The sequence below is a fragment of the Pholcus phalangioides genome, unplaced genomic scaffold (assembly GCF_987345545.1).
Source record: "Pholcus phalangioides strain wild (caught in Gottingen) unplaced genomic scaffold, Ppha-v1.0 ptg000003l_1, whole genome shotgun sequence".
NCBI lineage: Eukaryota > Metazoa > Arthropoda > Arachnida > Araneae > Pholcidae > Pholcus > Pholcus phalangioides.
The window spans coordinates 27823069-27847903 of record NW_028301596.1 but is presented as its reverse complement, the minus strand read 5'-3'; the positions used below and the strand labels follow the sequence as shown (position 1 = coordinate 27847903).

General features: G+C 38.3%; 1 protein-coding gene across 1 annotated transcript in view; it reads right to left on the bottom strand.

Moving 5' to 3' along the window:
* LOC149088352 (ferric reductase 1-like) overlaps nucleotides 1-19597 on the bottom strand; it is a 282687-nt gene extending 263090 nt beyond the window's left edge. The window contains exon 1 of the mRNA XM_089252900.1: nucleotides 19184-19597. Within this exon, the coding sequence (XP_089109026.1) occupies nucleotides 19184-19463 (280 nt within the window). The 5' untranslated portion in view covers nucleotides 19464-19597. The remainder of the gene's footprint in view (nucleotides 1-19183) is intronic.
* Between the last annotated feature and the right edge of the window lie 5238 nt (nucleotides 19598-24835).

The following is a 24835-nucleotide window of genomic DNA, read 5'->3' as shown; positions in this document are numbered from 1 at the left end:
TACCTGGAAGATGCGTCGAGCGAGAAAGTTCTTAATAAAAATAGGCAAGTTGCCCCGCAAGCCGCAATTATAGAGGGCGGAAAGAATTCCGTGCCTCCAAGTACGGTCGTAGGCCTTTTCTATGTCGAAAAATATGGCTAGCATATGCTCCCTCTTCACAAATGCTTGTTTTATTGATGTCTCAAGGCGTAACAAATTGCATGTCGTAGACCTGAACCGTCTAAAGCCGCTTTGATGTTTAGATAAAATATTGTTAACCTCAAGGTAGTGCATAAGGCGATAGTTGACCATGCGTTCCATGAGCTTACATAGACAACTGGTCAAAGCAATAGGTCGGTAACTGTTCGGTTGTTGAGGATTTTTGCCAGGCTTCGGGAATGCAAGAACAATGGCTGCTCGCCAGGTGTCAGGAAATGAATGACTGACCCAGATCCGATTAAATAAAATGAGTAAATGTGACAGTGATTCTGGTGAGAGATGCCGAATCATGGAATAATGAATGGCATCGGGCCCTACAGCCGAGTCAGGACTTCGCTGCAAGGCCGTCGTCAGTTCATGAAGGGTGAACAATGAATTGTACCCCTCCGGTGTAGAAGGCCGGAAGGTATACGATGTGCGTTCAGCTGATGATTTAATGCGATGAAACGATGGGGGATAGTTTGCATCGCTGGAAACAGCGGCGAAATGGGCGGCGATGGTGTCCGCAATATCCCTCACATCGTTGATGATAGTACCATTGGTGTTTAAAATGGTGATGGGATGAGACTGATAATGACCATTGATTTTTCGGATCCGGTCCCAAATGATTTTGGATGAAGTTGATGAATTAATTCCCGTCGTAAACCTTTGCCAGGACTCACTTTGAGCTTGGCGCCTGGTTCTTCTTGCTATCGCCTTTGCTTTTAAAAATGCCAACTTATTATCATGGGTAGGATACCGCCGGAACCTACTCCATGCTTTCTTTTGTGCTTTAATAGTAAGATTACATTCGTGGTTCCACCAAGGTTTAGGAAATTTAGGAAGTTTCGAGGAGACTTTGGGTATTGTTTCATTGGCTGCTGAGATCATACAACTGGTCACAAGGTCGACACAATGCTCGACGTCGGGATACGAAACCATATCCTCTGTGATTTCTGCCTTGACCGTGAAGTCAGCCCATCGGGCGGCCACAAGCTTCCACCGAGGAGGTCCCTCAGGTATGCTATGGCGTCGGTCGAGGCACTTAACCACTAGAGGAAAATGATTGCTCCCGTGGAGGTCTGGATCAACCGACCAGGACCAGTTGGGCAAGAGTGTGGATGAACATAACGATAGATCTATTGCAGTGAAACTATTCTTTGGGGCATGGAAATGAGTGAAACTGCCATCATTCATGATGGCGAGGTCCATGTCGTCTAACAGCCGTTCAACCATTTCCCCACGAGGGGTGTTGCTGTTAGAACCCCAAATCATGTTATGTGCATTGAAGTCTCCAAGAAGAAAAAATGGTGGAGGTAATTGATCAATCAGATCTTCTAGATCTCTCTGTAAGATGGTGTCATTTGGTGGCAAATAAATGGAACAGATGGTAATTCTTAGGGCTGTAGAGATTTCCACCGCGATGGCTTGCAGGTTCGTGCGCAGCGTTAAAACGCGCGACGATACATGATGTGGAACCAGCAGAGCAACACCGCGGCAGGCTCTACTCCCGTCATCGTAATCAATACGGAACAGGGAATGTCGCCTGATGTTCCATGTCTCCGAGGGCTTCGTGAAAGTTTCCTGGAGTGCCACGCAAACAGGATGATAGCGATTGATCAAATCCTTGAGATCTTCGTAATTGGATCTAAGACCACGAATGTTCCATTGAATAATGTTGGCCATAAATTTCAAATATATGTAGACGGTTCAAGGTCTTTGAACTTATTTCGGTCCAATTTCCGGCGAGTAGTACCGGATTCTGTAGGATTATCGAGATCCATGTCACCAATTGATTTGTCATCAAGAAGTGACATGTTTTGTAATGTAGGGTTCTTCTTTGCTCTCTGAATGGCTTTTCTTGAATATCCGGTCTTGAATAGTTTAATTTTAGATTTATTTCCACTATTGAATTTTGGCTTAGTAGCTGTAGTTACTTTGAATGTGTTCGCTGTTGCTTGTCCTGCTTCTTCGGAGGTGGTGGACTCCTTCCGTATTCCAGCAGAGCAACAGCAGCCACAACTATTACATGGTTGGTTAGATGATGTTTGAGTTGATGTATCAGCTATAGGTTCAGTCTGAGTTTTTACAGATGCTTTCGTGATATTATTAGTCTTATTAGCTGTTGATGGATTTGTTACCATATTAGAGTATGATGTACTAGCTATTGGAGTTTGGTTAGGGATTACACGACGGCGTGCTTCAATATATGAGATGTTATTAAGGACCTTGATCTTCTGGATCTCTTTTTCTTCATGCCATTTCGGACATTTCCTGTCAAATGCGGGGTGGTCGCCACCGCAATTGACGCACTTGAATGGTGAATTATTGCAGTTGTCCGAAATGTGGTCCCTCTCGCCGCACTTTGCGCAGGTGGGTTGACCACGGCACGCCATTCGTGAGTGACCGAATTTTTGGCAGTTGAAACATCTTACAGGGTTAGGTATGTATGGCCGGATATGGAGGTTATAGTAACCGATTTTGACATCTTTCGGCAATGTTGGGGATGAAAATGTCAGGATTATATTTCGTGATGGAGCTAGATTGCCATCTTTGCGGCTCATGATATATATGTTTGGCAGATGTTACGCCTTGAGACGCTAGCTCCTGGGTTAGTTCATCTTCATCCATGTTAATTAAGTTAGGGTCTGAGATGACGCCACGTGAATAATTCAGCGTGGGGTGGATTTTGATTGTTATGGGAATGTCCCCGAGAGATGTGAGCTTTTGAATGAGTTCGGCTTGTTTGGGAGTGTTAGTTTCGACGAGAAGGTCTCCTGAACGGAGAGCCTTCACTGATTTCAGAGTTCCAACTGCGCCATAGAGAGCTTTATCAATCAAGAATGGTGATACTTTTGACAGCTGTTTATTGGTATCAGAGCTATGCAAGAAGAAGAATGAGACAGATGACAGATTTGAAGAAGCGGTTTCTGTGACAATTGTTTCACTAAGAGCAGTTCTTTGACGTTTTGGTGCATTTTTTGTTTTTCCCATATTTGAATGGGTATTGTTCCACTCACTCCAGCTCAAGCTGGCAAGACGTACAGTGGCTGGCTCCCAGAACCGAGAATAGTTATTGTTGTGTTTATGTGCTTGCTGTGTGTCCACCTGCGTGTGTTTTGTGAAGAGGAAGGGCACCATGGATAGCCCTGACTCTTGTTTGTCTCATACTGAATTTTTCTAGTGAAACAGTGATTGTTGTGATTTTTGACTTTATGATCGGGTTAACACGGGCGCCGGAATATGTGAGTACTTTTAGATTTCAGGATCTATAACTTTAATTTTTCAATGATGATCCCACATTTTTTCACCGAATTGTTGTCGGCCAGACTTTTCTGTGTATTTTAAACTTCTTTTTGTGAAAATCCGTTAACTATTTCCGAAGTTATTAACTTTTTTCTGGAAAATATGTGACTTCCGAGGGCCCCAAGCATTGGAAAGGAAAGAAAATAGTTATTGTCTTATAATAATTATAATAGTGGTGTATTTTTTTTTATGTTGTTGTTGTAGAATTGCATATGACTTTCATGTTCATTGTGTACATATATATGTTTTTTCGAAGTTGTCTGGAGTCAATATCTCTCTCCGTTCAGGAAATAATCCTTAATTGCCCAAAAGTAAACAGGAGTAATTAAGGAGTAATTTTATATATATAATCATATTTACCACATATTCATAACCGTCACTTTTTTCTCCATACATTGGTTGTCGCAAATCACTGTTTACCTCGTTTGTTTGTGACTTTATCAACTGGTTTTGTATACAATTAATTCACCATTTTGACAATTTGTTTTGTGTTTAAATTAATTGTTCCGATGAATTTTTCATTTTGTAGTATAACTCAAAATTTTCTTTGTGAGGATACCTTCACGTTGCTGCCAAGCTTTTCATTATGTCCCTACCGTTCTTGAGATATTTACTAATTGGTGGATAGTTAATCAACGATAAAACGATAATTAAGAAGAACCACTTATCAGACTTTCACAATCTTTGAGATTTGTCACCTTATGGTCAATAGTATGTTCTGACACCATAAGTGTGTTCCTAATTACTATATATTCTGTTTTTTTTTTTTTTTGACTGATTATACTTATTTTAATATTTGTATTGTGAAAGATAGAGGAACTTAATTTGTGAAAATCTACCAAATTAGCTGTTATGTTGCAACTTCTACCTCATTTTTGTCTTTGGCACGGCACATACTTAACCAATGCATATAATATTTTTTCCGGGCCTGTTTCAGTATTTGAATTAATTGCATTATACATTTTTTTTTGTTTTTTTGTTTTTGTTTTTGATTATTTTTTAGTATTGTCAAACGTTATATTTTTGTAATTTTATCGTGGTCTGATAATTGCGCCAAGGTGCAATTAAAAAAGAATTTTTTAATTAAGTCTGCGAGCTCTTGCCGACTATATAATTTGTTTTTCAAAGTTCTCTTTCACCAACGGTTTCCTGTGATCCACATTTTATATAGTTATCCTAATATATGGACAGGAAGATATAGAAGTACGTGTTGTATATATCTTCTCATGTTTTGGCGGGACAATAAAGTGTAACCGTTTTCTGCTTTTGAGCTGTCACCACAGATCTCATAAATACTGAACCCCTCTTTCGTTTCTTCTGCGTTTGCTTCGTCAAAAGTTCAACCTCATAAATAGTGAACGTATTTTTTGCATCTTTGTGAGTGTTAATAATAATAACGGTTCATATTGAACCGCTTCTTATCTATCTATTTATTAATCCCATGGGCTGTTGCATTCAACGTTTTATTTATCAAAATCGGCCTTATTGAATTACTATGATGTTACATATATATACAGTATATGCTCATGCTTGCTATTTCTACGTAGGGGATAATTCCAATTCCAATGCAAATTTAACTGTTTAAGGTATTGGAAAATTTCGACGATTTTTTGAAAATATTAATATCTGGTACTTTTTTGACTATAAATTATTAATATTGTGTTCATATATTGGTTATATTGTTCCTCCCATTTTGTTTTGCATTTGAAATTTTCTGATTAATTTCTAATGAGTGAGGAGCAATTAAGCTCCCTAATTGTTGTATACATTTTTTATTGGTACCAAATAATAGAGATTGTTTTTCTATACTCCTTGACACTAAACACAACCATGTTACTCCGCTTATTTCCGGAGCAATTTAACTAACTTGTGGAGCCAATCAATATTCAATTAGCGTTTTTCTCCAGTGTTTACAGTCAGATTGGTTTGAAATTTTGTATATATATTCAGTTAATTATTCTGCATTGATTAAGATTATTTTCGAAGCTCTAATGTAAGTTACTAATCAATTATATAATTATAGAATATACTCCCTTCTATTGAATATTGTTCTATATTTTTACACCTAGAACTTAGAAATTTTTGACGATTTCAATCTTTTGTCAAAGAGTGATTTATTGATCACAGAACAGCATAACTAAACTTTCATCCAGTGATTACTCGTTCGCGACTAGTTCACTATCCTTCCTCCCTACCGACGATTGAGTAAGTTTCCAAGATAATAGAAACGAATCGAGAACCGGAAACAAGAATTATGGATACGGTATCTAAAGAAAAGACAATTTTCAAGGGTGCCAATATTGACAGACCTGATTACTACAAATGTACGGGATCAACAACGCAGCTGGACATCTCGGATGCAAGTATGATGAAGGATCAACCTTTACAGAAAGAAAAGACGAGGGAAAAGAAGGATATTCATCCCATTCCCAGTAAAAGATCTGGGAAAAAAGTATCAGACATAAATAACATTGGAGACAGAAAGAAAGAAGCCTTGGAGTTTCAACTGGGATTCACAATTGGAGCCATCGGGATGATGAAATCTCCAGCCCTCCAGGATGGGACTCATATTAACAGTGCTAAAAAGAAAGATATAAGAGTTAAAAAGAATGGTAAACAGATAAAACAGACAGAAGACAAGGCAAAAAACAAGAAGAAAAGACAAACTTATGGTTCAATCGGGAAAACACGCGTAAAAAGCACCCGATTAAGAAAGAGGTTTTTTATAAATCAAGATAGGCCGAATCATAGTCTTAGAACGGAGTCCATTGAGGAAAGTTACCATATTTCAACAGATACACTTCAAAATGTAAATTATGAAGACATGTCTTTTTCCACAAACTGTATCAATCATGTTCTGGATGAATAATTTGAAGCAGACGAGGTCAACACAGAACAGCGTATCAAGGAGCCAGTGGAGATCATCAAACAGCCTAATGAAACCACAAATGAACAACAAAAACAGGACGCATCAGGACATTTGAGTCAAGATAATAAAACCGACGACAAACTTGAGTATATGGGAACACCTCATATACCACAAACGGAAAAAGAGGTCAACAAAAAATCTCTATACTTCAGGAGCACTGACTCAAGTTATTCTTCACAAGAGGACGATACTGCTTTGATGGACGAGGTGAATACAAGAAGAAAAAGTTTCAAGAAAACAAAAAAACATCAAAGCCTATCTTCAACTAAGGGGGGGAAAAAAACATGATGTTCGGAATATCAGGGATAAGAATACACCCAACAATCGTCGAGATGAAAAAAGTACAGAAACAAATCAATTCAATTGTATTACGGAAGAATTTAATCTCCTGGACAGTAATCCACAAAATATTACAGACTCGGACGTTGAGAAGGGTATCGAACCAGTTTGTGGACACTGTAAGGCATCTTTTAGAGATTTAGCGACTAAAAAACTATTGGAGAGACTAGAAGGTCTATATTGTACTGAAGAAAACAGTAATTTGGAGGAGTACTATGAAAACAAACCGAGAAGCGGAAGACTTGGCGTTCCGACTTCAGCCTGATCGCAAAAAAATTCAATTCAAGGAATATGGACGATTTGATAAATGCACAAATATTCTGCAAATGATGACCTGTATCACGGACATTGTACATTCTTCTACAACTGTAGAGAACAAGATTAGACACAACATCCCTCGAGCCGCCCGCAAAAGAGCAGATAAATTAATCAAACTCGTGGAAGACTGGATAGAAGAAAGTTGTAGAGAAAATGAGAAATTGTCCAAAACAGCACAAGAGAAACAGCAATTGGAGGAAATACAATTTTGAAAAATCCTTCAGTTGTAGAGGACGGTGCAAAGATAACGAAGGGAAATTCCACTAAAATTCTCGGGCTTCCTCCCCCCCCCCCTTCCGCAGAGGAAGAAAAAGGTGAAGAAAGTGAGTTTCAAAAATCCCTCTTCTTCACAGACCCAGGAAAACAATACGGTGGATAAAGAGAAGACCGAGATTGATAATCTAATTATCCCGCCTCCAATAGAATTTGCTTCTGAAATAGCAACGGCGTCAGAAGAATCGGAACAGTTTGAGATTGTAGAAGAGCTAATCTTAGAACAGGAAGACAAAACAATACAAGAACAATTTCAAGAGGTGCGTAAGAGGAAGAAAAAGAATAAGCGAAAGGTACAGAAAGAAGGAACCTCACAGGAACGAAGAAATCCAGATGATTTTTTTACAATTCTTCTTTTGAAAAACAATAACTCTAGGAAAAAATATATTTTTAATGAGTTTCGAATAATTTTTAACCAATTTCATAATGGCATAGGAAGAATCAGGAAAATAAGCAGAGGATATGCACTCGATTGCTACCAAAATAAAACATGCCAAGAAATAAAAGCAGCTGTCCTCTCTAGAAAAATGACAAGAGACAATATCTATGCCATCCCCACGAACAACTCCCAAATGGGGGATAGAAATAGCCAACAATCGTCAAAAATTCATCGAGTTCTTGGGAATACATTATCATCTAGTAAAAATACTGAATCTTGATCAAATATTTACCCAGAGCGGGATAAGGCACTACAGACAGGGACGGTTTTAATTTACAGGAGAAGAGAGTCAACAGGTCAAGAAACAATCAGCCTCATTGAATATCTTGATGAATTCGACTCAGAAATTATTCGTACTAGTCCAGTTAGAAATGGGCTAGCTGTTCAATGTAAATCCATGGAAATTTGCTACAATATTAAGAGCCCTGGAGAATAATGACAATCTAAATCATCATGCTATTGCTTTTATCAAATCTCGAATACCTAGTGAAAAGAGTGACCGATGGAACCAAACACAATCTTCGAACTCCAAAATAGGCAATATCAGGCAATATCAGGAACGGGAGAAATTTTCAATTCGCATGACCTACTGTAGCAGTAGAAATCCAACTCTCACAAGGAAAAACCTGGAGGAACAGCTCAAATATGCCGGATTCCAACATCTAGTTCGGCGTATTTCTCAAGGCCCGAATGGTCTTTTTATAGATTGCTCATCCTTGTATGGACAAGCAACGATCAGGAGAGAGATCAATAACAATTTTAAACTCAAACTTCACCTACGCGTCATCTAATCCTCAGGCTTATCGTGAGATCAAAAGACTTTTCTTCTTCTCGTGGTTCTAAATTTTTGTGTAACATCCCTTAAGAGAACACCTTATTTGTCATTATATGGGATTATGCCTTCTCCTGATAACTTATCTTCTCACTCATCTAGCTCATCTAATCCCAATCTCCAACGTTTAGTGTCTGCTCCAACATCTTCCACAAATGGCATCAAAATATTACAATTTAATGCCAACAAATGCAGAAATTCAACTGCGCTTCTTCCGTTGCAAGCCACCAAAAACTCTTGGGGGTATATTGATGTTACAAGAACTTTTGATCGGTAAAGGTAAACTACTCGAACTTCCAGCGTCTTGGCCGAAATTGATCTCTCTAAATAAAAAAGCAGCGATAGTCCTTGCTAGTCAATATCTCTCCGGTGCCACTTTTTCCATCATGACAAATTGTGTGGCAATTAAAATTTGCACCATTGCTGGAGAAATAATTTTAGTCTCGGCATATTCATCCCCATACCAGAAAATTGAAAATACCATTCAAGAACTGAACCTTATTTGTGGGAAAGCTGGTAACTCTCCAATTTTAATATCTGCAGATATGAACGCCCACCACCAAAGCTGGGGATATAAGGATAACAACAACAGAGGATGGTCGCTTCTAGATTTCGCTAATGTCAATCATCTGATATTTCACAATGATGGCTCGAACACATACGAATACTTCGGGGTCACAGGTGCTCCAGACGTTACATTGTCAAATTTTGTTCCACCGCTTGATAACCTAACTTGGAAGGTCAGGCATCTCGATGTTACACATAGCCCGCATTCACATATAGAAATTTCTATGTCTGATCAACCATCAATGATTAAGACGGTCAAATTCTCCAACTCGAGACGCCGAATTGAGAAGTTCACGAGATCATTGGTTGATCAATTACCTCTACATGTACAAAATATCAACTTAGCTACATCCACTGAAAAATTGGAAGAATGCACGAATAATCTCTTCAATCTCTTGAAAACGCAGGGTAACAAGTATCTCCTTATATCAAAGCAAAAGACACGATATTTCGACGGGTGGTGGACCAAAGATTTAGAGGTCGCTAGACGGAAATGCAAAGCGAGTAAGAAAAGGTATCTAGCGGCAAATCCAGATAATAAGGAGGTTTTGAGAATCATTTTCCACCGTAACAGGGCCTTTTATTCAAAATTAATCAGGAAGACAAAAAGAAACTCCTGGAGGAAATTGTGTAACTCAGCTACAAATCCGTACGGTATATTTTACAAAGCAACGGTGAAACAATCTTCTCTGTCCCCACAACTTTTTTTCCAAACTGATACAAACGAGAATTTGACTGTCCTAGAACAAGCCCAAAAGCAACTTCAAGAATTTTTCCCTGAGGCTAACTATCCAACCAATCATCAAATAAACTTTTCAACAACTAGTTTGGTGTCTCATGAGCCGGATAATAAGAAAATCTCACGCCAAGAACTGTGGCACATTGCAAGTCATTTAAATAAGAAAAAAACTCCTGGCGAAGACGCAATTAATAATGTAACCCTTCAAGCTCTACTGCAAAGCTTTCCTGAGTTGTTCTCCGTATTATTTAATAAATGCCTTCAACTTGAACATTTTCCACGACATTTCAAGATTAGCAATGTCCTCTTCTTCCTCAAAAAAGACAAAGATCCAACATCGACTAAATCATATAGACCCATTCATTTGTTATCAACATTGGGTAAATTGTTCGAAAAAGTCATTTGCCAGAGAGTTATCTTCTTCTTGGAAAAATCTAATGTCATCAGCCCCCTTCAATATGGATTTTGCCATGGGAGTTCGGCAGAACAAGCTCTCATGGACATTGTCACAGAGATCAAAAATCAAAGAATTAAAAAACATAACGTCATAATAATTACCCTGGACATCCAGGGGGCTTTCGATCACATCAATCATAATATTATCAGGGAAAAATTGCTTAATCTGCCTATACCATCTAATCTAGCCAATATCCTGATAAGCATGCTCCAACACAGGATAGTACAGATCCAGACACCATTAGGAACAGCTCGACATAGAATGACAAGGGGATGCCCTCAAGGATCGTGTTCTGGGCCACTACTTTGGAACTTATTTCTTAATGTCTCGTTAAGAGGTGGCCGAAGAATGTCAGGGTCCAGGCCTACGCCGATGACATTACGGTAATGGCCTCGGGCCCTACGGTAGAAGGCACAGGTAGACTAGCCACATATGTGCTGAATGAAATCCATCATTGGTTAGACCAACATGGACTCAGCATTGCTATGGATAAAACCAACTTTTTGTGGCTCTCTTCCAAAAGACCACCATCGGTAAAAATTGGCGACAATTTCATCAAGAAACGATCTAATATCAAGATTCTCGGGGTGACATTTGATGACAAACTCAATTGGTATAGCCATATAGCTACAATTTCGACGAAAATTAATGCCCTCATGCCAAGATTATGGTGCTCTACCGGAAAGGAATGGGGCATCACCACGTCAATGCGAAGAATTCTATATATGACAGTGGCTGAGAGGATCATCGCATATGGTGCCCCAGCCTGGGGTATCACATTAACGGAGGAACAGGGTAGACGTCTTGATTCTATCCAACGTGGTTGCTTATTGTACATCCTCAAAGCTTACTCGACGTCACCAACAAACGCCCTGCAAATCTTGGCTGGTCTGCCTCCACTAAGATATATCGTGGAGTACGAAGCTAAAATAGGGGCACTTCGGAACAAACGCAATATCCAACTACATGATGCAACTCACATCAGTCACACTCAACTCCAAAGGAAAATCACCGGATGGACGAGACACCCGGCAGAATATCCTGATGATAGACAAATATCTACAGACCCGACTGACACGGAACTGTTTAAAAAATCCTATTTCGACATCTATACCGATGGTTCAAAGAAGGAAAATGGAGTTGCAGCTGCGTTTACTATCCTTCAGAAAGATGACATCTTCTACAGATGGTCTTGTAAATTGAATACCAATAACACGGTATTCCAAGCCGAACTCTTTGCTTTACTTATGGCTATTAAGAAAGCGGAAGAATTCCAGAAGAGAACATTATCTTCACAGACTCACTTTCATCACTCCATTCAATCAGGGATCCCCTGTCTCAACACCTCATCGCTAGGCAAATCAGGAAGGTTCTGTGTGCCAATCCTCAAATCAGTCTCAATTGGGTGAAAGCTCATGCAGGAACATATGGGAATGAACAGGCAGATCAACTTGCAAAAGCTGCGACTGCAAGAGTGACGTCTGACTTTTCGCTGCTCTTCCCTACGTCGTGGGCAAAAAACATATTATCTGAGGAAATGATGCAGAAGTGGCAAAATCGATGGCAGACAGAACGCAAAGTGGGCAGGAAAATATATGCCCTCCTCCCCACAGCTAGATACAAATATGGGAAATGGACCAGAGAAATGGTTATATTCTTTTCTGAACATGGTCCTTTCCCAGCATATCTGGCGAGGTTTCATCGACAGACTGAGAAATGCAAATGTGGCGGGGAGGGCACGGTCATCCACTACGCTACAGCCTGTTCGTTGACCAAAGACATCCACTTACAAATCCCTGTTGCTGATACACATAGTCTTGGAAGTTGAAAGTCTTCCAAAATCCTGGTACATAAGAGCTACCTGGTTATCATAAGATTAAAAATCTTATCAACTTTATGGAAAATAATCAAGAGTTATACATTTTCCCGAGACCTATTGCATAAGAAGACAGAGAAGATCCCTTGGACTCTGATTCGGACTCAGACTATGTACCATAACTGCGACGTCTTTCCTAATCCCATGTGCTATAAAATATATATAGTAATATTTTGATGAAATTTATCATTCTCATTGTCAGTGATGCCAGTATGTATTCGTTCCATGTTCATATATGATATATTCTTTTATCCAAAGCATATACTTCAGATTCAATGTTTAATAATATCCTGTTTGAATTTTGCTACTCTGCTTTGAAGGGCTGAGCGCAATTGTTGATTGAATTTTTTTTTTTATTGATTGCATTGTCGATAGAATTTTTATTTTTGGTTCAATTGTTGTCTGAATTTTTATTATGAATCATGCGTAGTTTGTAGATGTTTTTCTTTACGCATAATTAAATTTTATCCTATTTCATGTATATTCACTACGCTTATGTTATATACTATACAATGTTTACATCGTATCATCATGTATGTACGCTATATATCTTACGTTTCGTGGCATCGCTTTTTGTCTAGATCATTCCCAGAGCCCATCTGTTATAAAAATTCTGACGTTGCACTTGGACACCTGCTTATAATCACATTATATATACTTTCTCAACTGCTATACGAAACGCCATAATTATTGTTTTTCATCAATACATTCATGTATTCGAATGTATACCGCCGGTGAATCCATTAGTGCGCAACTGAACCTTGTATATTCAAGTGAACTTTGTACTTTCTCCGGACTTGATCTCGTCATTAGGTCTATAATATCCATATCTAAATAAGTCTCTAACTGGCAATGGAAAGTCCCCCCCGGCTCCTTCAGTCTTGTGATATTATTAATACCAGCAATTGATCAATATTGATAATTCCCACTCACATATTTATAGTTCATTGGACCTGAATTTGTACATGTGTATCCCGTTTTTCATGTTCTATTTTCAGATTCGGACCTATGAAAAAACCCTTCCAACAGAAGACAAGATGAGAGAAGTTGGTGTTGCAGATTGGCTGATGGTTGGGGACATAGCACAGTGATGAAGGCGGATGGCTCGGAATGTTTTCGTTGGCCTCTTGCGGGCGATCCGCCCGAGCTCCATGGCGGGGGTTTCCGGGGGGGGTGTGATTTTTGGGGATGTGATTGCCGTGATTCGGAGGCGATGGGGGCCTCGGCGGGGTTGGGCCCTGTGGCTTACGGTTTTTTTTTTCCAGCATGGCCCAGCCGCAAGGTAGCCTGCTTATATCCCACAAGGGACAGAGCGGGGGCCATGTTTGGTGTTTGCAGTCATCAAGGGTACACGAGTGGGCCTTCGTCTCCAAAAGCCCATATCGATGATGTTTCGTTGAATGGTTCGCACGCTGACACTTGTTGATGGGCCAGCATTGAAATCTGCAGCAATTTGCGGTAGGGTTGCACGTCTGTCACGTTTAATGATTCTCGTTAGTCGTCGTTTGTCCCGTTCTTGTATGATCTTTTTCCGGCCGCAGCGATGTCGTAGATTTAATTTTTTACCGTATTCCCGATATTCACAGTACACTCGTGAAATGGTCGTACGTGAAAATCCAAATTTCATCGCTACGTCCCATCTCTCGTGCGCCGACTATAACACCATGTTCAAACTCACGTAAATCTCGATAACCTGCCATTGTAGCAGCAGTAACTGATCTAACAACTATGTCAAACACTTGTTGTGTTATATAGGCGTTGCCGACCGCAGCGCCGTACTCTGATTGGTTCCATATCTCTTTATTTGCATACGCATGCCTGTACCAGTTTTTTTGGCTCTTCAGTTTATATAAGTGTGTTAATATCTTACATAAAATTCTTCTCTCTGGCACAAGATGAGACGCACAATAGCACATGTTATTTCCACAGCAGCAATATTGAAATCTCAAATCTAGAGAAACTAGTAATATTGCAAACTAAAGTTCACACACACATTAATGCTGAGTTTTTGAATGAAATGTCACAAATTTCCCATAAAATAAGTACAGGACATTCTTAAAGGCTCCAGAGGCTTACGCAGGTAGGGGCCCCGTACCTTCCAAATGACGATTAAAAATTGAAAATATTTTTGTAAAAAGAATTAAAATAAAGAAATGAAATACCTTTACAAAAAATCAAAAATCTGTTAATCCCTACATCAATATCTGTTAATTTAAAATGCTTTTACGAAGGTTAGTATAACGTAGTAATTTCTCTGGAAATATTTCCTGTGCCCAGAGGCGGATTTAACGGCGCACGCCCGGAACCCCTGGCTTGTAATGGGCCCCGAAAAACCAAAACTTCACATTTTTTTTCTAATTTAGGGTAAGCGGACCAACTTTTAAGCTGAAAAATTTACTAAGTACAGCATGCAGGGTCCTCTTAAGAGAATCGTGGGCCCCAGAGCAGAATGATTTTTCTGAGGCCCTCCACCTGGTTAAAAATGCCTGCCTACCAATTTACATGCTTACTCTTGAAAGAAAATTTCCATCTATTTAACCAAATTTACAAAATCTTATTTCCATCAATCCCTTTTGAACTTGAGGGCCCCGGGCCGCGCTCGGATGGGCCCATGCGTTCGGACGGTACTGACAACATACGGTCAACTCGGACTCTAGCATCCATTCGTCCACTATCATGATAAAATGATCACATTCAATTCTTATTTATCTAACCTTCAATTTTCGTGAATGTTAAAATACAAAATTCAAGACGAAATAAAAATTTTTGTATGTTTTTTTTTTTTCATTTTTAAAGGATTTTCTCCCATTCGCACCGCCCGCCCCCTCAATAGACAGCGTGAATACAGGAGGAAGGCGAGGGAAGCGATCGTTCAGGAAAATATTATTGGCATAGGCGGTTAGGGTAGAGATAGACATTTCACATCACCTCCCCGTGTTTGCTGTACTTTCGTTACACCACACACAGGTGTAAGGGGCTATTTAAGTATTACGTCAGCATCGATAGGTGGTAGGGGGTGGGGGTTTGGATTTGCTGACTTTTGAATGTCATGCTTACGTCATCAACCACCCTCTATAAAAATACAAACATTCTTAATGGCATCTTAATCGGTGTGCCAAAAACGGGAAAAACCTTTCCTTGGATTGCGGACACCTGAACTAATATTCCCCCATGGATAAGTCTTCTACAGAGCCACTTTAGTGATCTTTAAATGTTTCGCGGATCTTTCAAGTGATCTGGAAATATGCCCGGCCGTTAAACGTGTCACAGCCCACAGAAGTGCTCTGGAACTGTGTCACGCATCATTCAAGTGATCCGTAATTATGACGCGGATCACTTAAGTAATCTGGGAATGAGCATCGGGTAATTTGAGCGATGCAGAACTGCACTGCGGGCCACTTCAGTGCTCCAAAACTGTGTCACATGTCACATAAGAAATCTCTAAATGTGCCACGGACCGCTTAAGTGTTCTGTAACTAAGCCGCGGGTCCCTCAAGTGATCTGAGAATATGTCACGGGCCAACTTGAGTGATCTGAAAATGTGCCATGAGCCGCTTAAATGCTCTGAATTTGTGCCACGGGTCGCATGAGGGATCTGTAAATGTGTGCTTGGTTCATTTTTCAAAATTATGTTTGAAGTGGCGGGCCACATCAAATAACCTCTGAGAGATTCATTTGGCCAGCGTGTCATAGATTTAGCCAGGCCCGTCATTTAGGGGGGGCAGGGGGGCCGTTGCCCCCCTCCCCCCGGCTTTTGAAAAGACATTAAAAATGGTATATATATATACAGTATATACAAATATATATACATATATTGAGTACATGTGTTTTGCCCCTTCCCCCCCCCCCCCGGAAAAAGTTGAAATGACGGCCCTGGATTTCAGCATATAAGGCTAAGAGGATGGGTAGCAATGACTTTTTTGAAGAGAAATTTTGAGTTCGTAGCTTTCAAATAGCATTGAAATCAACAGAAATTAATTATAATAACATATAAAAGTATTTTTTCCGACATTTTAATTTGTTTTAAAGTATTTTTTTTTTTGGATAAAAAAATTGATCGTCGGGGTGGAGCTTAAAGCAGCTCGTACCCTCTTTCCCCCGTGCACTTTCCTGATCCCAATATGTGTTAGGAGGTAAAGGCCGCTACACACTACGCTGACATGACGTGGTCCCTCATAACGTCAGAATCACGTCAAATTCTGGTTCTTGGGAATTCTGTGACGGGGTAATCACGTGAATATGCCATCCCTACGTCGCAGAATCCTCACTAAATAGATTTCGACGTTAATCTGACGTGACGCGGTCCCACATCACGTCAACGTAGTGTGTAGCAGCCTTAAGGGGCAGAGCTGACGAAATTTTGCTGGCTGGGGGGGGGGGGGTCAGAAATGGCTAAAAATATACTGACGTAATACTTGAACGGTCCCTAAGGCACTAAATCTTATTTCAATTAAATAACAGAGATATTCGCAAGCAAGCGAGCCGTAAAAAGCCCATACTAAAAAAAAATACTTTTCATTTTTTGACCATTTCCTTATTGTGGCAAGGTGCCTTTTACATGCAGATATTATGCATCGTAGCAAAGCGTGCCGGACATTTTTTGACGTGAAATTACGCTCCTTTAACATTTTCTCATTATTTTACCCCAGTGCTTCTCAAAATGTGCGTCGCTAAATTTTGTCAGGGGCGCCGCGGCGAGCTGGAGATATTGATTTGTGAGCCTATTTTTTTATGCTTTGAAGTAGTTCTTTTTTAGTGGGAATATATCTGCCAAACTATTCCCGGGAGCCGCTGATTGACCATGAATTGGGCAAAGCACCCGTGGGTATCAAAAGTTTGAGAACCACTGTCTTACCCAATCTATCTAGATTGGTTAAACTGTAGTTTACAGGAACTCTATAGAGTTCCTTGAAATACCACCTTTATAGGCACCTTAGGTTAATCATTAAATATGCAACTTCGTGTAAGTACAAAGCTCGTATTGATGGTATTGGTCTTAGGGTTTTAACCTATGGGTCGTGACTAAGACTTGACTCGCAGGGGCTTCCGTGATAGGTCGTACACATCCACTAACAGCCGTGGTTCTTGAGCTATGAGTTGCGACCCAAACTTGATTCACAGGGGCTTTTGAGGTGAGTTGTACTTACAGTCTTGTTAATGCACCTATTGTATCACTGGTTTCACTAATTTCAAAGAACAAACTGTCCCATGGGGGGCACAAAGATGATCTTGTTGTTCATTTTGGGTCGCGGCTGTAAGAACCCTTGCATTTATCAAAACATATAAATTTTGATAATTCATTACACATCTTTAAATTGATAGGAAAACGAAAACGAAATACTTCATAATGCTTACGTCAAAGTCGGATACAGACAGGCTGGGCGATGAGGGCGATCGCCCCCCCCCCCCCCCCGTTGAGTGAAAAAAACTAGTATTAGACCCTAATGAGAATATTCAATCTCATGTAAGTCTTCTGTGTCATATGCCAAAGATATAGCATTATGTCAAAACCAATCCAGTATCCAAATATAAAAAACTAAGATAATCTAAATAGAATGATCTCTTTTTCCCTGTTTCCAGAACGGGAGAAGTGGGTATGGCTCTGATTTTTTGGGGAATTCATTCATCGGGATAGATGGAATGCATCTGATTGAAAGAAGCCAGATGGATTGGAACTGTGGAGGGGTTCATCATTTCTCAACTGTAGTTTAGTCACTGTCAACTTCCCCCCCCCCCCCAGGTTGAGTATCCATTTCAATGTTTACGAGAATATCATTTTACGATAATTATTAACAGACTGCTCTAAGGTTTCTGAATTTCCAACATTTTCGGACCTTCGTATTCCTTATCGTATTTTAGGAAATCAGCTGTCTTACAGTGGGTGGAAGAAATTATAGCCAGGTGTGAAAAATATCAATTAAAAAAAACGTTAGCGTCCGAAATTTTTTTTTTAGGAATGATGACTACATGAGAAATTATGTTTTGATACTTATGCATAAAATTTGCAATACCTTTTTAGTAATTTTTTCTCTTATTTCTAGAATGTAAACTATCTGGCCATTCCCCTTTACTCGCATCAATTACCTTATTTTCATATCCTTTATGACTAGGCATCATTTCTGGGATCTTCTCGAATAGTTTGAGGTGGTTTACCTCGAAGCTCGATTCGTAAAGATGGGACGAAGTGACAGGCTATCTCTTACAGAAAAAGGTAAAATCCTCATTTTAAAAAAGTGTAAATTAATTTCTCGAAAAATTGACAAGGATATTAATATGTCTAAGACACTGGTTAATAATTTCAAAAGCAGTGAATTTTATTCTAGGCAAAAAAAACGGTTTGACCGGTTTTTTTTCCAGAGTGGCAGAGGAGAATAGTAATGATCCAAAAATTTTTGTGAAAAACTTTCTAGAATAATTTTTTGTGGACAAAAAATTTCTTTAGAGAAAATTGCGAACGTTTTAAACTCTCTTGGACTAGATGAAGCTTCCACAATATAGATTAGACGAATGTCCGCGTACCATCTGTTCGAAAAAAAAAAAGTTTCCCTGATCACCCTTCATGTGAGCACACACAGTGATGACATTGAAATTTGTTAAAAAAGGATTTAGAACTCATATAAAGACTATATAAAATTTCAAACGTTTATCCCTTTGGAATTCGCTTTAAAACACTTAATTTCAATCTGATTACTGTGTGTGCTCGCAAAGGGTGGTCAAAGAAGCCTTGTTCAAAGGGACACGAAGCTCTTTATGTTCATGCCTCTGAATAAGAACCACCCCTTTCCCCCATAAAATGTTAGAAAATATTTAAGAGGAAAAAAATTCTGCAGAGAGTTCAGCTTACCATCCCACCATTTCATTTCTTCTCCCGGTTCCAAAAAAAACAGAAAAAAATAAAATAAAACATCTGAAAATAAATTGAATAACTTACTGTCCATGAGCCTTGCCCTTCGATACTTGGATGAAGAAGTTACAATTCTATACAAGTTTAATCTTCCGGAAGGCTGTACAGACGTTGGAGGCTGCTCGTCGAAAGCATAATCTGAAGAGGAATCGTTTAGCTCAGAATTTGAATTAACATTCTCAATAAGTACCAGCGTAGGATCCATATCGTCGCATCTTTCTTTTGGAAACCCAGTCAACAGGCTCTCGATCAAACCTCCCAAGAAAAGGCAAGACAGGCTGTAAAAAACGATATGATTCGGAACCATGATGGCGGGATTGTTCAGATGTGGAATCGCTCACACACGCTACTATTTTCGCAAGGTTTGATCTCCTCGCATTTATTAGGTAATGTGGTTGGAGTAAGAGACCCGAAAGGACGGGATCCAGAAACAAACTACGTAATGCTGCCACTCAGCGGTCATTTTTGGTTGAGCGCGCCTTTCAACCGGCGGGAGTTCACGTGACCTTCCTTTCGCTTCTGTAGTGGCGCGCAAGCTTTTAGTTATTAGAACGGGAGCGCAGATAAAAGTAAATGTCAACGCAAGTCCGTAAAATGATGATGATAAATAAAAATGGTGGAACTCGTATATAAGAAATAAGATGAAAGGCGAGGGTAGAATAGAGAGATAGTATTATGGAGAAGCGCTGTCGGAAGTAAGGACACGTTTCCTGGGAGGAGGCGTAGGGTTTAAAAGATTCATGTGAAAATAAAGGGAATTCGTCAAGGAAAATAGAGAACAAAATTCAAGATGTACAACGCATAAACACGCTGCCGTGGCACTGCAGCTGAAGGATGTAGAATTTAAGATATTTTCATTGCATTGAAATCAAACGACGCTTTTCAAGATATGGACGACTTCAATTTTCTCAAAAATTCATTTTTCTTAGAAACAGAAAGCTTTTTATAATCCACTTAATATTTCATTTAAAGATAAAATAGAGATTCCATGAATGAATCTCGAAATTTCAAGCACCAAATAAAAAAATTTAAATTACTATTGACAATTAATATTGAACTTATTTTTTATGAATTTATTCTTTTTTGCCTGATAATTTGATGGAGTTTCGCACGATATTATCATATGATAATTCTGCCTAAATCTCTCATTGAAAGTTTTTCAAGACCTTCTATATTTTGTATTATTTTTCTAAACTGTTTTATAAATTCGAACACGTTTCCGAGTAAAAAAGACGAAAATACTGTGAAAATTTAATTCGAAGAAATTATAATATTTTATACCGCCCCTCAACAGATCCTTTTTCACGAAAGTGAAAGGGAAACGTTTCCGAGACAAAATGACAAAAATTCTGTGAAATTTTAATTCGAAGAAATTGTAATATTTTATACCACCCCTCAACAGATCATTTTTCACGAGAGCGAAATGGGAAACGTTTCCAAGAAAAAATGGCGAAAATACTGTGAAATTTTAATTCGACGAAATTGTAATATTTTATTCCGCCCCTCAACAGATCCTTTTTCACGAGAGCGAAAAGGGAAACGTTTCCGGAAAAAAGAAAATAACATTCTGTGAAATTGTAATTCGATGAAATTATAATATTTTATACCGCCACTTAACAGATCCTTTTTCACGAGAGCGAAAGGGAAACGTTTCCGAGTAAAAATAACGAAAATACTGTGAAATTTTAATTGGAAGAAATTGTAACATTATATACCGCCCTTCAACAGATCCTTTTTCACAAGAGCGAAATAGAAACATTTTCGGGGAGAAATGACGAAAATTCTGCGAAATTTTAATTCGGAGAAATTGTAATATTTTATATTGTCCCTAAACAGATCCTTCTTCACGAGACAGAAAGGGGAAACGTTTCCGGAAAAAAGAAAACAACATTATGTGAAATTTTAATTCGATGAAATTATAATATTTTATACCGCCCCTTAAGAGATCCTTTTTCACGAGAACGAAAGGGAAACGTTTCCGAGAAAAAATAACAAAAATTCTGTGAAATTTTAATTCGAAGAAATTGTAATATTTTATACCGCCCCTCAACAGATTCTTTTTCACGAAAGTGAAAGGGAAACGTTTCCGAGAAAAAATAACAAAAATTCTGTGAAATTTTAATTCGGAGAAATTGTAATATTTTATGCTGTCCCTCAACAGATGGTTTTACACAAAAGCGAACGGGGAAACTTTTCCGGGAAAAAATGGCGAGAATTCTGTGAAATTTTAATTCGAAGAAATTGTAATATTTTATACCGCCCCTCAACAGATTCTTTTCCACGAGAGCGAATGGGGAAACGTTTCCGGAAAAAACAAAGTAATATTGTGAAATTTTAATTCGGTGAAATTACAATATTTTATAAAGCCGCTTTACAGATCCTTTTTCACGAAAGCGAAAGAGAAACGTTTTTGGGAAAAAATAACGAAAATTCTGCGAAATTTTAATTCGAAGAAATTGTAATATTTTATACTGTCCCTCAACAGATCCTTATTCACGAGACAGAAAAGGAAACGTTTCCGAGACAAAATGACAAAAATACTGTGAAATTTGAATTCGAAGAAATTATAATATTTTATACCGCCCCTCAACAGATCCTTTTTCACGAAAGCGAAAGAGAAACGTTTTTGGGAAAAAATAACGAAAATTCTGCGAAATTTTAATTCGAAGAAATTGTAATATTTTATACTGTCCCTCAACAGATCCTTATTCACGAGACAGAAAAGGAAACGTTTCCGAGACAAAATGACAAAAATACTGTGAAATTTTAATTCGAAGAAATTGTAATATTTTATACCGCCCCTCAACAGATCCTTTTCCACGAGAGCGAAAGGGGAAACGTTTCCGAGAAAAAATAACAAAAATTCTGTGAAATTTTAATTCAAAGAAATTGTAATATTTTATACCGCCCCTCAACAGATCCTTTTCCACGAAAGCGAAAGGGAAACGTTTTCGGGAAAAAATAACGAAAATTCTGCGAAATTTTAATTCGACGAAATTGTAATATTTTATACTGTCCTCAACAGATCCTTTTACACAAAAGCGAAAGGGGAAACTTTTCCGGGAAAAAACGGCGAAAATTCAGTGAAATTTTAATTCCAAGAAATTGTAATATTTTATACCGCCCCTCAACAGATTCATTTCCACGAGAGCGAATGGGGAAACGTTTCCGAGAAAAAATAACAAAAATTCTGTGAAATTTTAATTCGAAGAAATTGTAATATTTTATACTGTCCCTCAACAGATCCTTATTCACGAGACAGAAAAGGAAACGTTTCCGAGACAAAATGGCAAAAATACTGTGAAATTTTAATTCGATGAAATTGTAATATTTTATACCGCCCCTCAAGAGATCCTTTTTCACGAGAGTGAAAGGGGAAACGTTTCCGGAAAAAAGAAAGTAACATTGTGAAATTTCAATTCGGTGAAACTATAATATTTTATACCGCCGCTTTACAGATCCTTTTTCACGAGAGCGAAAGGGACACGTTTCCGGGAAAAAATGACGAAAATTCTGCGAAATTTTAATTCGAAGAAATGGTAATATTTTATTCCGCCCCTCTACAGATCCTTTTTCACGAGAGCGAAAGGGGAAACGTTTCCGGAAAAAAGAAAGTAATATTGTGAAATTTTAATTCGGTGAAATTACAATATTTTATACCGCCGCTTTACAGATCCTTTTTCACGAGAGCGAAAGGGAAACGTTTCCGTGTAAAAATGAAGAAAATACTGTGAAAATTTAATTCGAAGAAATTATAATATTTTATACCGCCCCTCAACAGATGATTTTTCACGAAAGTGAAAGGGAAACGTTTCCGAGACAAAATGACAAAAATTCTGTGAAATTTTAATTCGGAGAAATTGTAATATTTTATACCGCCCCTCAACAGATCCTTTTTCACGGAAGTGAAAGAGAAACGTTTCCGAGACAAAATGACAAAAATTCTGTGAAATTTTAATTCGGAGAAATTGTAATATTTTATACCGCCCCTCAACAGATCCTTTTTCACGGGAACGAAAGGGAAAAGTTTCCGAGTAAAAATGACGAAAATACTGTGAAATTTTAATTCGAAGAAATTGTAATATTTTATACCACCCCTCAACATTTCATTTTTCACGAGAGCGAAATGGGAAACGTTTCAGGGAAAAAATGGCGAAAATATTGTGAAATTTTAATTCGACAAAATTGTAATATTTTATTCGCCCCTCAACAGATCCTTTTTCACGAAAGTGAAAGGGAAACGTTTCCGAGACAAAATGACAAAAATCCTGTGAAATTTTAATTCGGAGAAATTGTAATATTTTATACCGCCCCTCAACAGATCCTTTTTCACGAAAGTGAAAGGGAAACGTTTCCGAGACAAAATGACAAAAATTCTGTGAAATTTTAATTCGGAGAAATTATAATATTTTATACCGCCCCTCAACAGATCCTTTTTCACGAGACAGAAAGGGAATCGTTTCCGACAAAAAATAAAAAAAATTCTGTGAAATTTTAATTCGAAGAAATTGTAATATTTTATACTGCCCCTCAACAGATTCTTTTTCACGAAAGTGAAAGGGAAACGTTTCCGAGAAAAAATAACAAAAATTCTGTGAAATTTTAATTCGGAGAAATTGTAATATTTTATACTGCCCTAAACAGATCCTTCTTCACGAGACAGACAGGGGAAACGTTTCCGGAAAAAAGAAAACAACATTATGTGAAATTTTAATTCGATGAAATTATAATATTTTGTACCGCCCCTTAAGAGATCCTTTTTCACGAGAACGAAAGGGAAACGTTTCCGAGTAAGAATGACGAAAATACTGTGAAAATTTAATTCGAAGAAATTATAATATTTTATACCGCCCCTCAACAGATGCTTTTTCACGAAAGCGAAAGGGAAACGTTTCCGGGAAAAAATGACGAAAATTCTGCGAAATTTTAATTCGAAGAAATTTTAGTATTTTATACCGCCCCTCAACAGATCCTATTTCACGAGAGCGAGAGAAAAACGTTTTCGAAACAAAATGACGAAATTCTGCGAAATTTTAATTTGAGATATTTTATACCGCCCCTCTACAGATCCTTTTTCACGAGAGCGAAAGGGAAACGTTTCCGAAACAAAATAACGAAAATTCTGCAAAATTTTAATTCGGAGAAATTGTAATATTTTATGCTGTCCCTCAACAGATGGTTTTACACAAAAGCGAAAGGGGAAACTTTTCCGGGAAAAAATGGCGAGAATTCTGTGAAATTTTAATTCGAAGAAATTGTAATATTTTATACCGCCCCTCAACAGATTCTTTTCCACGAGAGCGAATGGGAAAACGTTTCCGGAAAAAACAAAGTAATATTGTGAAATTTTAATTCGGTGAAATTACAATATTTTATAAAGCCGCTTTACACATCCTTTTTCACGAGAGCGAGAGGGAAACGTTTCCGTGTAAAAATGATGAAAATAATGTGAAATTTTAATTCGAAGAAATTATAATATTTTATACCGCCCCTCAACAGATCCTTTTTCACGAAAGCGAAAGAGAAACGTTTTTGGGAAAAAATAACGAAAATTCTGCGAAATTTTAATTCGAAGAAATTGTAATATTTTATACTGTCCCTCAACAGATCCTTATTCACGAGACAGAAAAGGAAACGTTTCCGAGACAAAATGAAAAAATACTGTGAAATTTTAATTCG